The sequence below is a fragment of the Triturus cristatus genome, chromosome 2_2 (genome assembly GCF_964204655.1).
Source record: "Triturus cristatus chromosome 2_2, aTriCri1.1, whole genome shotgun sequence".
NCBI lineage: Eukaryota > Metazoa > Chordata > Amphibia > Caudata > Salamandridae > Triturus > Triturus cristatus.
In genome coordinates, this window is record NC_140582.1 from 845,595,766 (window position 1) to 845,612,326 (window position 16,561).

The following is a 16,561-nucleotide window of genomic DNA, read 5'->3' on the forward strand; positions in this document are numbered from 1 at the left end:
CCATATCCTGGCTTGAAGACAGAGTTCCAATTTGGACCCGCCTGCCTTTGTCGCTGGCTGGGTGAATAACGAACGCGAAGATGGTTATTCTACCTGTTTTTATACCTTTTCTTAACTTGCCCTTCCCCCTCACGACCCAAGTTCTCTGACACTTGAGCTCCATTTTAATTACACTCACGTGGGCAGGTTAACAGCTGCACATTAAGTGGGAGTGCCTATCTCTACCGCTCACCCAGGGTGGCCTTGGCACACCTGATATGACACTCTATGCGCTGTGTGCCCAAGCGCAATATCTGCATTATTGGCTACACCGACGCCCTTCCAACTTCACTTGGCGGTTGAGGCAGACTGAGAGGTGCCCTGCCCAGAGGATATACTGCTGTGTTCAAACAGCATTACTGTTGTCCAACTACAGGCTGCAACTTATACATTTTAAGTTCCTACACCACCTCAATGAAACCCAACACATCTTTTCAACATTGGGCTTGTTACTGATGCATGAGGTGCACCTCATCTTCCTGCACCTGGCATGGGGGATGCCCAGATGTACGTTTTGGGAGGGGTATTCTCCATTATACAAGATATTATTAGTCATGCTATACTTTGCCACCCAAGTGGCTCTCCTTGGTTATGTCAAAGATGTCCCTGCGGGCTCCCGCCGCCTAACCGCCATGCTACTCTTGGCTAAGAGACGTGTGGCAATTCACGGGTGCAGACGACCTCACCTCGCTCTGTCCGCTTGGTTGTGAGACACGGTGTATTGTCAGAAACAACTGTCTAACTTCTGGGACACCATGCCCCCGCGATCCCATCCCAAGGATATTTGGGAACTATTTCTCACATACATGCACTGCAGGGATACACCTGTGTCCTCTCCACAGAGAATTGCACTCTAGGTCAGCCTGCTGCCCTCTGCCATAACACACTCTCCCAATTTCACGACAAGGCCACAGGCTTCTCATCCCCAGTCATGAGACCCGATACCCTGCCTCCCCCACACCGCTGTTTCTGTATCTCTGACTGGGGCAACTTAGTGCACTGTTAAAAGTTTCAGCCCTATTGGCTGTTATGTGTTACTCGATGAACATGTGAGGGAGGAACTGCCTTGATGCTGTTACTACTGTACTTCATAATGAATCGCGCTTATCCCCTCCATCTCCCTCTCCTTCCTTCCCTCCCCTACTCCAGTCCCCTTTCTTCAACCCCTGTTTTGAAGTTGTGATAATTGTCATCTGTTATCTCTATAAATGCCAATAAAAATAAATATATATATTTAAAGTTTCCTTGAACATCCCACCTCATTCCGTACCCCTTCTGACATCAAATAGAAAGAAGCAGCAGGCCAGTTCTGAGTACCCAAGTATTCGGAGGACTAAACCAACATGTTTCCTTCATAGAAACAGATAGGTTTCAAGTCGTCCCAACAGACTCCTTGTATTTGCTCCCCTGAAGGAGGACTGTTCAAGGCAGGGGTGGTTTGATAAGATCTAATGTCAACTTCATTTTCTACTATAAATTATGGAGCGACAAGGGACAACTTAACCCCATAACTATGTAAAGACAAAAATACATTTGACCTATATGAAACCAGGCATGTATAATGAAGTGACCAGGCATGTGTAGCTAAGGAATTTGTCAGTACACAGAAATTATCAGACATCCATAGCCTTTTCCATCAACGATCCACTTCTAGTCCAAAGCTTGTGTAACATAAGTATTCAGAGTAAGTCACTGGAATAGATGTATTTTTTTAACCAACCTGAGCTAACCATTGGATCTGTCATCTAGTTAATCAGCTAAATCAGTGAGATGTGGTGCTACACTGTTCCTCTGGCTGTTAAATGATTACATTCCACACATGATGGGGTTGTTCCATCAGCTCATAGCAAAACTCTTCATGCACACAGATGACACCCAACTTACCTGAACATCTCCTTCAATATCTTATTCTAAAATCAAATGATAACTGTCTGTGGTATCACTTCAAAATGCACGAAAAAGAGGGAGTGGAGGATGGAGGTGGAGCAGAGAAAATGTTCCAGAGGGTTAGGAGTGCAAGGTGCAAAAAATGTCAGCCTCCCCTCTTGTAGTCAGAATCTTGCCTCTTCGAATAGTAGTATAAAGATCAGAGCAGCCGCGGAGGAATGTTCTTAGTGGTCCTGGAGCGGAGATAGGAAGGTCCCTTTTCATGGGCAGTTTTCAGATTAACGTAGAGATTTACACTTCATGTAAGCATCTACAGGCAGCTGGTGTTGCTCCCTTAGTTGATGCTCATAGGCTCAAGAGGCTTCAATATAGGCCTTACTCCTTTGTTTTCTACTGCTTGGAGCATGTTGATAAGGAACACAAGAGTCCAAAGTAAAGGAAGTTAGACTAGCCCAGCATGGAGAGAATGATTGTTCTGATCACAGGAAAGGAAGTGGCAGGGTTTTCAAACAGAACGAGTCAGTAATTGCATGTTTCATTTGATGATTTATTTGCGGGTTTGTGTATAAGTGATCATTAAATGAACGGATGGATTGGTTTGAGTCATGCAGTAATTAGAGGGGAGGATCAACCCCAAGTTAGACCGTTGGTTGTCTTGGAGGTTCTGGTAAGTATTAAGAGCCGAGTGCTGCCAGCACAAATCTGGTGTTCAAGATAGAAGCTCCTGATTACTGAAATGATGGGCTTTACACAGTAATGAACAGGATAATACATAACAAGAAAGCAGTGGCGGCTGGTGACATTTGAAAGTGGTGAGGCGTAAACAAATTGACGTACAACACTGTAGCGAGTGAGCCCGAACCAACTACGGGGGGTTTTGGGGTTCTCATCCAAGAAAAGTTTGAAAAAAGAGTGGGCAAACGGTGCATTTTCAAGCAAATTTGAGAATGCAGGAAGGTTAATAGCGCAACTGTGAATCTGTTCCAACAAAGACAATGACTGGCAAAACTGTCTATCGCTTGTTCTGCTGACATCCTAGGCTCGCAAAAGGAAACCAATATACTATTGGGTGTAAGGTTTGTTCCTGAAACAAGAATATTATCATGCACACATTGACACATGCCCCAGTGATTTATGGCACAAAAAGGGCTGGTGCACGCACTGCCAACCCTTTCAACCATGCACAAAGGCCAGACAATTCTCCAAGCAGCACTTATACTCATTTCCTTTGCAATAAAAGGGATCCTTTGAAGCGCCCAACAGCCCTCCCTTAATTTCAAGTACCGAAGCAATGATGAAAGTAGCAATGTGAAGGGCATTTTTGAACGGGGGCCACGTTCAAGAAGCCCCTTAAATAGAGCACAAAGAAAAAAAGTAAACGCATTACAGTGGATTAGCAAACGAGCAAGCACTCATTACTCTGTCCACAAAAGGACAATTACAATTGGCTGCAGAGTTCATATTACATGCAATTACAATACAATACTGATCCCACTAGGATCAATTAAATAATTAGCGGGGCAGTGTTAAAGTATTTCTAGATGGTGAAGTATTTTCAGGAGCCAAATAGTGTGTAGTGTCAAACATTTGTTACAGTCTGTATTTCGCATGTCACATGGCCTAAACTGACGTAATATCCAAACTTCAAAAGTTGGAATACATAATTTACAACATATGTACATTTCCTCTTGTGTCTTGCGTTGCCCCCATTAAACATCACTGATCACATGTCTGAGCTTGCTATGTTTCTTGGAATTCCAGGTTCCAGACTCATAGGGTCTGCTTGGACTCAGTCGTACACACCTCCCAGTAGCAAGAGAAAACAGTTTTGGTACAAAAACACACAGGGTGCAGGTTCAATATTGGCACGACCCCACTGAATGTATCCAGGGTGTGAGGAGAACGCTTCCTTCTATGTAGAGGAATAAAGGGTATACCCCCACTATCGCCAACCAGTACTGCTCCCAATCTAAGGGACCGATTGGTACATACTCAGACGGTAGCACCAGTGAAGAAAGACAGATTGAACCTCCGAGAAGGACCTACTAAGTAAATAAACCATAATAAAAATGTTAAAATCCAAGCTAGAGGGTCCACTAATTCGAATTGGGAAACTACCGGTTTCTCCATTACATAGATGGAACTACAATAATTTCAAAGATATGGAGGACATATAGCGATTATAATATACTATCAGACTGGATTCCAATTTAATTAAATTAAAGAATCTTTGTCGTAGACAAGAATATACTGACTAGGGAACTACTTGCTGACCATATAAATGATTGGTGACACCAATTTGGACTTTGTAGTACCTCATTTGAACCGGAGATACTTCCATGTCTGAAGATAAAAAACCCAAGACCACTATACAGATGTAAAGTATCTTTCTCTTGGTCCTGAAGAAGGTGATATCAAATTGTTGCTTTCACCGAAACATGCGTAGACCAGTGATTACACATCCGGGAGTCCTACCTAAGAATTAAGCTAAAGAGAAATCAATCAGAAACAAATTTAATGGACCAGTGAATGCCTAAACCTTTATTCTGACAACTATGATGGATAGTAACAGCGAATAGGACCCCATCACAGATGTGTTTTTATTGTCATTTTATTGTTATTTTTGTGTAGTATGATTGATGGTATGTGTGATGAGAATGATAGGTGAGAATGGAAGGATGATGGTGTTCCTTTTGAGGGTTATCATGACGTGTATCATAATGGATAGAATCAAGCTGGGATCTTTCTTTCAATTGAAACATAATATGAATTGGTCTTTATTTGTAAATATTTCTACGAGCACACAAGTTTAAAATATTCAAAAAATATATATAATAAAAATAGACAAATGTTTTTGATAAATATAAACCACATTAGAATGAAAGCAGTTTCTGTGTGTAGAATTTGTTTAATTAAGTAGTTTTTGTGCTGAGATTTTGTCTCATGGGGAAATATCTTGTTTGAGTAATTACCACTTTTGAAATTAGATAGGCCAGATAAGAGGTTGCTCTAATTGTACCCAATCTAAGGGTCAGCCATTACGACTCTGGAGGTTACTACCCAAGATGAGGAATGCAGCCCTAGCCCCCTAGAAACCAAGCACTCTGGAACTAGTAACGGTGTGGTCTCTGTCATAGGCAACCAAGCAGAACATATCTATAATAGGTGAGAACTTGAAGGAGACACGGAAATATAATCACAGGATGGTGTATCGGCAACAAGAGCACAGGGCTTTGAACCTTCCACTTCTACTTAGACACAGCCCTGCACAAAGCTGATGCAGACAAAAGGCAAGCACCCCCTATCCTGCCAGAACAGTTGTTATTGCCAGGACTGAATGTAATGCAAGCACACCGGACAAATGGACTGAGGAAGGCAAAAGGGATGCCCAGCCCTCCACCAAAGGAGAATCCTGAAAGAGAACATCTCAGAAAAAGATGACTGCCTTCACCAGTGAGGAGCATTGTTATTCAGCAATTAAGGGGGCATACCTGTGTGTTGGTCAAGATGTTTGCAATCACAGCAATGCGTGAAGCGTGATTATTGAAATAATACCTGTGTGTGGTGCATGATTGCAGAAACCATAGTAGAGTGGGACACATGATTACAAATACCCCCGCAAAATATGGTAAAGTCAGCCTTGATTTCAGTGATTGGCCCGCGTAGTTATCTATAGTACTGTGTACACAATACTTTAACATCAATGAGGTCGACTGCAATGTTGCACCACTTATGCCTCTCACAATTTCAGGGGTATTGCGCTTGTGAAAAATAAACTTCTGTTGATGCTGAAGCAGGGAACAAATCAGCAGCAAGATATTTGTGTGGGCTCGCTCCCCGGGGGCTTTAACTTAACAATAATATTACTTCCACTTGTGAAATGGACAAACACAATGTCAGAGGCACTGTGGCAATAATGCTGCAAATGCCACCAGCAGATGGGTGCTTCGTATGGGATTCTTCGACTTTGCGGCCCCTGGCTAGGAGGTCAGGTCAAGCAGTTGAGGCTGTGAGCTTCATACTGGCAACTGAATGTTCCTGACATCTATCTGTGGCTCATCCCGCAAGCAGCTCCCCTGCCCTCTTGGAGAGACCCCATCAGGACACTAATCCGCAATCTGAGCAACGTGCAGTATCCCTGCCCTTTAGAGACGTGTATTAAACTCTCACTGAGTTTTCCCTCAGACAGTGGCATTTACCATTAAAATGTGTGTTGACCTCAAAAGTAGGCAATAGCAGTCGCAGCCGGTGGAACGACTCCAGTCAAGGCCGACATGATGGGGGGGGGGCATGATTTGGGTAGGGTGGTACGCGCGGGGGTGGGGGGGGTTTAATGTAATAAATTAAACTTACCAGGCATGAGGCATCTCCTTTGGTCCCGTGTCACATCATGTCTCCTCTGCAACGCTCAACAGGAAATACTAACTGCCAAATCAGGAGACTGAATGCGACGGGGGGCCGGGCGGCTGACCCCTGTTTCCTCATATCCTGGCATTTGATAGGGAATGGGGCGACTTTGCGCAAAACGCATCACCGTCCAAGCAGGAGCCCATCTACAGACGGCTGCACTACACTGGGCATGCGCAGCATCCTAATGGTTTGTGAATGTGAGTGAGGAGCAACGCTCCTCTCTTACATGCGCAGTCAGATCATCTTCTGGACTCCTGCTCTCGCCTGCGTGTGCAGGCGAGAGCAGGAGACATGCGCACTCTAACCCCTGAAGCACAGGCCGGCCCGGAAATGTAAACAGACGAATTGTGAAAGCTGTCAATTCGTCTGCTTACATTCCTGTTGCCCAAACTGCAGTGAGCAGTTTCTTTTGTGAGGCGCTGGCCCGGCGCCTCTATGGACCAGCCGCCCCTGCAAGAAAGGATAAGCTGCTGACCTGGTGCATTGTAAAAATGATATAGACAAAATAAAAGAATACTGCAATTCTGAGGTAAAAGTGGTCTAATGCAGTGATCCTCATATAGTACAGTCCTGCTTAGCTACGTCAACATAAAGCTCCTTTAGCAGATGCATTCCAGCACGAGGAGGGGGATAGACTGTTTGCAGGACCCCAACAATCGCCTCAGGAATTGCTGTGAAAGACACGTAGACATTCCTGCAAAGCCTAAGTTCTTACCTGTGGTGTTCCTCCATTCAAGGGCATGCAGCCTGAGCGGACATGATGATCTCACCATAGCAAACTGCTCACTTTGGCAGCAATGTAGAGAGGTCTTCCAGTAACCACAGCTGTTACAGAGCAGAGCCTCTTTATACAGTCTTTCTATTGGACTGCACGGTCTTCTTTAAATTTAGGATGCTTTACAGAGGCGGATGTGGCCCGATGCCCAGAGGCCATACTGCTGGGCCCCCCAGCCGCAGACAGCTACCTTTTAGGAGGAAGGAAAGGACTTCCTATCCCACACCTCCTGTGAGCAGCTAGACTGTCGCTTTTGGCCCTCAGGGGGCAAAGCTTGGTACCCACTGAAGATAAAGAGCTGTGGTTGCTTCTGGGAATAGAAAAGCTTTCTAAAGACTTTATCAAACAATGGGATCCCCTAATGAATTTCTTTCAAACAGACTATAAGGAGCTTTCCGGTCATAAAAGACCCAGAATTCTGAAAATTTGGGAAAGCTCCAAACTTGATGACTACTATAAAGCAGCCAAGCAGATTGGGACAGAGTCCCGATCTGTGGATGCAACCCAGCGAGGAAAGCCACAGTGAACTGTATCATGGACAAGTGGGTTCGACAACACAGGAGAGGGATGGGATCCGTTGTTTATTGGGGAGGATGGGATCTTGGGAGGGTGAGGGAAGTGTTAAATGAGAAAAACTGTCAAAATTTCCATAAAAATGCATTCAACCCTAATTTAGAATGCTTTTAGGTTTAGTGTGAGCACAATATTAAGACATGGCAGTCAGATACCAAGTACACTTCTTGATAAAACTGTTCTCAGGTTTCTCTAGTCCTAAATCAAGAGAGATAATCAGCACTAAAGGAAAAGAGATCCAAGAATTTGCATTAAGATCTACTGAACAGTATAAAACAGGGTGTGGCCATGAATGATGCCGCCATTTCATTTTTTTAAATGTTATTTAGGGTACTTATAGGGCAGAGACCAAACCCTAAAAACCAGTAGCATGATGCATGCAGCAAAGAGGAATACAGAGTAATGTGCACATATATTCTAGATTTGATACACTGCACATTCAAACTGGGCAGTCACTAAAGAGAATGGTCATCAGGACCATTGGAGAGCACATTAAATAATTAACCAATCAGAATAATATCATGAATAAAGAAAGGTTGGCGAGGGCAGAGTTTGAGGGAACATTTTTCAGTTCCATTCAAAATTGGAGGTCGGTGTCCAGTCCCAGGTGAGGATACAAGTCACTGCTGGAGCTCCTGTTGGAGCATTTGCAGTAGATGGGCATTAAAGGACAAGAGAGCTGCTAACAAGTGTGCATTATACATAAAGAAAACTCTTGCATTCATTTAGCTGATGGTCTGAGTAGGATTTAATTGCATGATGGTTGAATTGAGGCTGTTAAGGGACACCAAACAACAGTTCTTATGAACTTTTCATACCTTCCAGGTGAGTGGCATTGTGGTGTTGGAGAACAAGGACTGGACAGCCCAGATCCGATATTCTCATGGGATCCATTTCTGTAATACAAAAGAAAAATGAAAACAGTTGAAAAGCAAATTGAGGAACAATCACAATAAAGTTAAATATGACTGGGAATACAAAGTGCTGTTCAGGCATTGCTATGTGTACAGGGATCAACATCACATGCAACGAAAAAGGATGTATATTTGTAAGACCAGAAGATTTTATTAAATTCACTTATTTCAACATGCCATTTGACACACTTCTAGTAAAGCCTCCCCCATATAAGACTACCGTAAGATTAATGGAGGAGTGTCGCTATCCGCCGCCAAAAAGTATACAAGCCCACAATCTATCACTGGAAGAATGCAGTTGCTGAATTTAAGAACCTGAGGGACGGGTGCAATACACATTTTCTTGTTTGGGTTACTCCTTAATGGGGGTCATGAATATTATATTCGTTGAAACAGTTGTAACAGGTCTGAGTCCAGTCCCAGCTGCATCCAGCCTGAGTATTGGTGGTGTGGGGCATTATGGGACAAGAGAGCAGCTGGCAGGTAAGCAATGCACATAAAGAGATTTCTCATGAGCGTTTGAATTTATGATCTGACTAGGATTTAATATGCTTTTTGAATTTAGTTTTTTAGGTCATTGAGGTCAGAGGACAAACTCCCAGAATGCCATGTTTTAGTGTTTTGCCTTGGATGAAACACTACTTATAGATCTGGTGACCAAAAACTCGTCCAAAAGTGATTAACTAGTTGGTTCAGTGGGATGATTAACTAATGATACGAATACTAACGTAGGAGAACAGGGAGTAGTGAGTTACACACCACAGTGCATTGCTGCCGTGCACATGCAGCATACGAGAAGAAAGACAAACTTTGTCACAATTACCCGTAAGTTATGTAAACGTTTTCATAAGTTTGTGGATGAGTGGGAAGTGAGAACAGACACACAAGGTTATCCTGAACCAATTTAATAAAGTCATCTGCAAGCCATGAGGCATCTGCACTCATGCAGAATTCGAGACCCCATTGCATACTGGAGTCACAAAAGCCAGGCCATAACGGCATAAACAGGAACATGCCTAGCAGGCCCAAGACAGCACGTAAGACAGTGTGGCTACACGGCTGAGACAGCTGTGAGTGTGGCTCCTAAGGGGGTACACATGTCTAGGCAGTTCCCCAACATTGCTGGCACATGGCTGAAAGAGCCCATGGAGGTCCGTCTGTTCCACGCTGCTGGTGGCAGCTTCCCATGAACTCAACAGGAAGGGTTTACAAGTGTCAGAATGTGCTCGATCAAAGAGTCTGTGGCGCACCTAAAGGTCGCAGGAATGGTGCTTCTCACTGGAGACATGCATTGAGCTAATTATGGAGTATTGAAGAAACCTGCTTCTAATTGATGGTTTGCTTATTGGAATTTGGTATTTAGGAGACTGCAGGAACCACAAGACCTAGAAATTGGATGCCACAAAACTGTGTTGGAGTTTTTGGGGTCACAAGACTTAGGGTGAAGGTATCATGAGACGGTACAACTGTTTTCTCATGTAAGGTCTCCTTAATTTCTGGGGCAGGGTCTAGGGCTTGTGCATTTTACGAGGTGTGTCCTTCTACTTTTGTATGGTGTGCTGCTGGGGTTATGTTCATTTTTATTTTCGCCTTTCACCTAAAACATTGGGAATGTGATACTAAATTCATCATTTCAATTTAGCAATAGGTCCTACTCAATAAATTACTATAGCCGTAAAGTAAATAAACCCCTGCACGGTTATTTACATGGGAGATTAAGTTTGGTCTGCATGCTGCTAGTTTGATCATTTATATATCGTAGCTAGAAAAAAAACACACCCACTTGTGCTTGTAGAAATCTATTTGTTTTTTATCACTGTCATGCTGTAAGTTTAAGTTAAGCAGAGGTTATGTCTTGGGATCCTGCTAACTGGCATCTATATCCCTATGGTCTGATCTGTTGGAGATCAAGATCAGTAAACTAATCAACGAAACTAGGAAACAACTTAAATCTGGCATGCTCTACTGTTTCCTTAACATGAAGATATAATAAGCAACTTCATGACAGGCGCACCTAGGAAATATGTATTTCTCTTTGAAGAACTCCAGACTCCCATTCTTAAAAATGTCTTGGACAAAAGTGCAGACTAAAGTGAATGCATTTGTCAGGGTCAATAACAAAAGCAAGTTGTACTGGAAAAACCAGAGTACGGTGAAAATTAATGGTGGCACTTGTCCGCATCTTCAAAGGAATTTGATTTTGTCTCACATGAGAACACTGCCAAATGGTAACTCCTACAAACTAGAGATAAGGATCCATTTCAAATATATCGAGCAACGTTAAGAATTTTACCAGAACAAGTAATTTCCTAAAAAAGAGCAATCAGTAAGGGCTGGCCAAATGTTAAGAGACTTTCCTACATACAACATTACTGTACATATTTAACACTGTGGGACAAACTAAAGGTGGAATCGGTGTTCAATAGTAAGTTATCTACATTGAGATTTCCAGGGTAGCAATGGTAGAAGAATTTCTTAGATGATACCTTCTTAAAATCTTTCAAGGAGTAAAGGAAATTGACAAAAGGAAAACTTTCATTCTTGAAACTCCTTGAAAGTTTCGTGAAGTCAGTCATATGAATTAATTATTGCTGGTTCAAATGGAAGCTGTGCCTCAAGTAATCCTTTAGCCTGGTACAAACTAGTGCTACTGGAAAACCAGCTTCGATGTAAATGTGCAACAATCGACTAGAGGCTTGTAACAGATCTGCCATTTCTGCATGGTCACGCCAGATTTGCAGCCTTTTCCTCAGCCCTATTTTTACTGTTATTAGGACTCTGTACACTGTGACACTGCCATTCAATGCCACAGGTTGTGTGTTCTGGAACTAAAAGTGGTTCAACTCAATTGGTCTATTTAACCTTCCTTTATAAACCTTAGTAGATGGCACAGATCATGTACCAATATAATTGGAGTTAAATGTAATGTGTCTGTTGCATTGTGTATTTACACCATCCACATATCAGACAAAAATACATGGCTGCCAGGAGCATTACTGTGCTCTGGCTGGGTTGCACCTTGTAACGCAACAAGTCAAGACACCTAATATATAATTAGGTATAAATGCGTTTTTAATAGCATTTAATTAATTAGTACAAACACCAACAATCTTAGTAAGTCTACATTTAAAAGTAAAAGAAATCACCCCTACCCCCAACATTGCTGACAGCCATCTGTTGTCTCCTCACCCCCGTCTCTGTGGTCCATTCTATTCACCCACTATAATCCTAGGCTATACAAGCAGTGATAGTTTATTTTTTGCTATTGAGTTATGGAATAAGAGTCGTCAAGTTTAGAGCTATCAAGGATCCTCAACACTTAAAGCCTCTTAGGACATTGTAACCCTTCATAGAAGAGACCTTTAAACTAAGGGGGCGTCCCCCTCTGGGGGTCCGTGGCTGCATTCTCAGGGCACCACAAACACCTAAACAAGTATTTGTAAATGAAGATGGCTTAGAAGTGCGACTTGGCACATTTCTAGGCTGTCTTCATTTACATGCAGTCTTTGAAGTGATAAAAAAAAAAATACATGGGAAATTCTGTAAAGTAAAATAATGTTCAACCGATTATCTTAACTTGCATTTATTTTTCAGTTACTGTTTCTGCATTATCTTGTAGTTAACTGGAAGTGAAAAATATGATATCGAATATTTTGCTCTTTTTAGCCACGTTTTTTACCCTGCCACCATCGCACTCAGGTGGTGGCAGGGTCAAAAACGTGGCTAAAAAGAACAACAAATTCTTCAAGTGTTTTGTTTTTCAGTTTCAGTTAACTTCATAAAAAATAATGCAGAAACCTTAAACAAAAAATAAATGTAAGTTAAGCTAATTGGTTGGAAATATAATCTTTTATGTTATGACATTTCATTTGGTTAATGTGATCACTGCAGATGTGGGGAACAGTGACTTGTGTATTTAGAGTGCTACAAGGTCCCTTCCTGGAACAGAAAGCACTATGAATATGGAAGTCATTGTTTTACATTTGTATTATACACAGTACAAGGTAAGCTGCTGCAAAATGATTTAGGGTTTTAAGATACAACAAGTGCTTTCAACTTACATATTTTAGTAATAGGTAAACTGTACCCAGTGCAAACACTTTTTTACAAGTGTCCATTAAAAGTACACTTTCTGGAACTCAGCTTATAACAACCTGACATTATGCATCAGAAAGAATTAATTGTCACCAAGATGTTTCAAGTGACTCCATCAATTAAAGCCTATGCTGGCTCTCAAGCAGCCTTTACATTTGTTGATTAACCAATTGCACGCATTCACAGTTCTTGCAGGTAGCAGGCACCCTGGTGAGAAGGCCTGCTTCTTCATTAGCTCCCTGTCCCTGCCTGACCGTCAGAGCACATAAAAACCCCTCCCCACTCCAACTTCGCTCTCCCTTCGCTTTCACACAGAGGCACCTCAAGGGCCACATTAACTGTTAAGGGATAGTTGTTTTTTCAACGAAAAGTATTAAAAAAAACTGCTTTTGGTAAACTAAAAAAGAATGGGCAGGTGGGTCCCCAAAGATCACGTCCACTTCGAACTCTGTTTACATGAAGATGTCCTTCAACGTCAAGTCAAGCAGGTGAAAGTGAGGAGGCTAGCCAGCTAGCAGGGACACGCTCAGTACCAGAGCTCCGACTGCCTGAAACCTCAGATTAATGGCCCAGGAGACTGAGGAAAGTAGTGAGATACTTGGATAGCGTCAAAGAGATGGCCCAGAGCTATATGATGGGTAATATATTTAGTTTATAAATGACAGGCACAGGTTCCTCGGAGAGATGCCTTGAGAAAAGTGGGAGTTATTAGGGCTCTATTTTTTGTCCAATGGTCATTGGTAAAGCAGGTGCTGTGGCATTGGGGCCAGGGTTGTGAGGGGCTACCACACACTTTTGGCTGCCATAGTAGCAAAACGGGGGTGGGAGGCATTTTCCTTGCTAGAATTAGGGGCATGGTCAACCCTTGGGCACAGGGAACAGGGCCAAGCAACATGGGGAGAGAGGTGGGACTTTTTCCTCCTATTTGTTTCCTATAGACGGGGCAGAGAAGCCTGTTCTGAGTTTCGGGACTAGGAGTAATCACCCAGTGGGGTGCGCAGAGGACACAGCCTACTTTGCAGGGCTGGAGGAATCATTAGTGCTGCAGGTCAAGTCGCACCGGGGCCCAGGAGTGAGAAGGGTCAACTAAATCCCAGTTGTGGCTGTTGTACTACGCTTGCTTGATTGCATTAGGTCCCAGTACACATTTGCCGTGCCACTGTTGCTTTGGGCCTGGACCAATGGCCTGACAAAGGTGAAATGGAAGCAGAGGAGATACCTTGGCTGGGTCTCAGAGAGATGGCAGAAAGGGGTGGGACAAGATGAGGCCCATGTTTTTTTTTTAAAGGGGCAGAGAAGACTGCCTGCTTCGCAAGGCAGTAACTATCATTAGTGAAGCAGGATCAGTGGCACTGGGACCCAGGACTGAGGGGCCCTTTGCATCACAATTAAGACTGAATGCCTTTCCAAAAGGTGCACAGGGGGTCGTCTTCCTTGCTAGTGTTAGGCAACGGGCACTGTTGCTACAAAGGGGGGCAACATCTGGGAGCTCATTGTTTCTCAGAGACAGAGAGTCACTTTCAAGATTGGAGTGATGGCCAGGTATGAGGGGAAGGAGTGAAAGAGGCAGAGGAGACAGTCTGTTCTCAGGGCTGCAGTTACCATTAGAGCAGCAGGTACAGTTCAATTGCTTGATATAGTTAAACAGTTTTAAGTTTCACATATAGTGTGGCTTATGACTTGTATCCCTGAAAGGATCTAATAAGCTCAGTTCCTGGGGCTCAGTCCTGTCCCTCCAACTCACCCTATTTTAGCCATACATTTTTTTTTAAAGGGGGAGGGGGCACACTTCAAAACATTTTGCTTTAGGAGGCTTAGAGCAAAAAAGTTTGAAGATCTCCGCTTTATTGTCCTTGCTGAAAACGTCAAAGAGATAGCTCCATCCTCTTGTGAAGTCTCTTTCCTTCCCCTCTGGTGCTTTTTGATAATTTCTTCAGCTCAGAGAGCCACCAAAGCTTTTTAGTCCACTTGTGTTCTGTGGGGGCCAGCTGCTGTCCCCAGAAGGAGAGAGTGATTTGTTAAGCTGTTGGTAAGAAGTGGGAGATGAGACTGCCTTTCCCCCCAGAAGAGGCAGTCTGCTGCTGGGCTACCCAATAGCACCACCGCTGGGCATTTGGTCAGTTGTATACTCATAATTTGTTCTATCACTGCCAAGACTGAGTTCCAGAATAGTGTTATTTTAGGGCAGGACCAAAGGAGTTCCACCCTCTCCACATCTCCTCCACCAGTGTGACTGCCCCTTCTTCTAATCTGGGCTAACCATGCTGCGGTGTAGTGTCATCTGTATAAGATTTCGAACATTGTTTACTTGCCCTCTGTGTGAGAAGTAAAGTTGTTCACTAGGAATAAAATGATCTACCAGTGATACGCAATGCGGGACATTTGTAACTCCTTTTTCCAGGCACATTGAAATGGGAATTTTTCACCCTCCTGCCTAAGTTTAAGCATACTATATATTTCAGAAATGGCATGCTTATTCCCAGTGCTCGTCAGAAGGTATTTCTCAAAGGGCATTTGGGCCCTGGTCACTTTCAGGGACAAGAAGCCAATAGCGTAACTGCAGGTGTCGCAAGCGTTCAGTTTCCAGGAGGACCTATTCTGTTTTCAGTTGCTCAAACTATTTAATGTGCCCTCGTCGAACAGGTCTTTCAGCGTCTTGCACCCTCACCCACTCTGTCTAGTCTAGGGGTAAAATCTATATTTCCCCAGAGTGGTGTAAAGGGCGATGGGAAAGTGGTGAGCCTTTCCTTAATTGCTAACTTGTTCCATATCTCTAGAGTGGCCCTTGTGACTGGAGATTTGTAAGGGGTGTTTGCCATCTGCACTTTGGGCCACTAGGGCACCACCCAGAGGTGTCTCGCCATCATAGTGTTTATCATACACCAACCGTTCCCTGCTGGTTCAGTGGATCAAGAACCATACCTAAGATATAATTAAGTGGCACACTATATTTTTTTAAAGTGTACCCTCAAAGTATATGACAGCCTAAAACCTATTTCACTCTGTGGGTTCAGCTACATTTTCCATCTGGCAGGTCTTCGTGTGAATAAAATATTGAATTTTATATCTCTGCCTGAGAAAACACTAGCACGTTTTCAAAGTTATTTCATATGTATTTTAAAAATTTTTATTTAATGGTCAACTCAGACTTTTAATAATTTGTGTACAGAATATATCAGGCACCTCAACCACCACCTTCTCAGAAGATTCTTGGATCTGGGAAGACTCCATATAAAGAGATATGGGCCTGCTGAAAGAAAGATAACTTGTTCTGAAAGCAGAGGACTCACTCAAGGAGTCCTGCTGGCAAGCAGAGACTGGAAATGCTCTCCAATGATCAAGTGGTTGGCCTCCTGTTTCCTTGCACACAAAAAAGCAGGAGCACTCGTCTCCAAGAGGGCTTATTTGACCATAGTGGACCAGACCGTCCAGAAGACATTGCCAGACATTGAGAACTGTTACATAGTACCCTGCCCAGACAGGCAGTGTTGAAGGAGGGACCTGAAGGAACTTTTTCCGCAGTTGGAGGAAAATGTGACTTATTAATTTTTCCACCCACGATTAGCTGCGGGGTCTTTCCCACTCAAGTAGTAATGAAGGAGGGAACAGAAAGCAGATGTATCCCTTTCTGAGCTGTTTGCTGCACTGAAAACTTGTTCAGTGAGGCCTTGTAGTAAAGGTATTCAGCCTCATGCAGCCCTGCCTAAAAACAGCTTCCAGATTTGCTACGATGGAGGATTTTAACTTCCCCGGGCTGGGGGGAGGCAGCAAATGTATCCAACCAATATAAGCACTCTTGCCAGTCACAAAATCCTGATTTGTTCTGCTGAAAGCATTAGGTGCCAAAACCAATGACAAACATGATAAT

The 16,561-nt window shown here is 43.3% G+C and overlaps 1 protein-coding gene across 11 annotated transcripts in view; it reads right to left on the bottom strand.

Annotated features, from left to right (window-relative positions):
- The window catches only part of LIMCH1 (LIM and calponin homology domains 1), an 860,130-nt gene that overhangs the window by 36,493 nt on the left and 807,076 nt on the right, over positions 1–16,561 (bottom strand). For all 11 annotated transcript variants that reach the window (XM_085642190.1, XM_085642189.1, XM_085642188.1 and 8 more), the window contains one exon: positions 8,503–8,580. In XM_085642190.1, the coding sequence (XP_085498316.1) occupies positions 8,503–8,580 (78 nt within the window). The remainder of the gene's footprint in view (positions 1–8,502; positions 8,581–16,561) is intronic.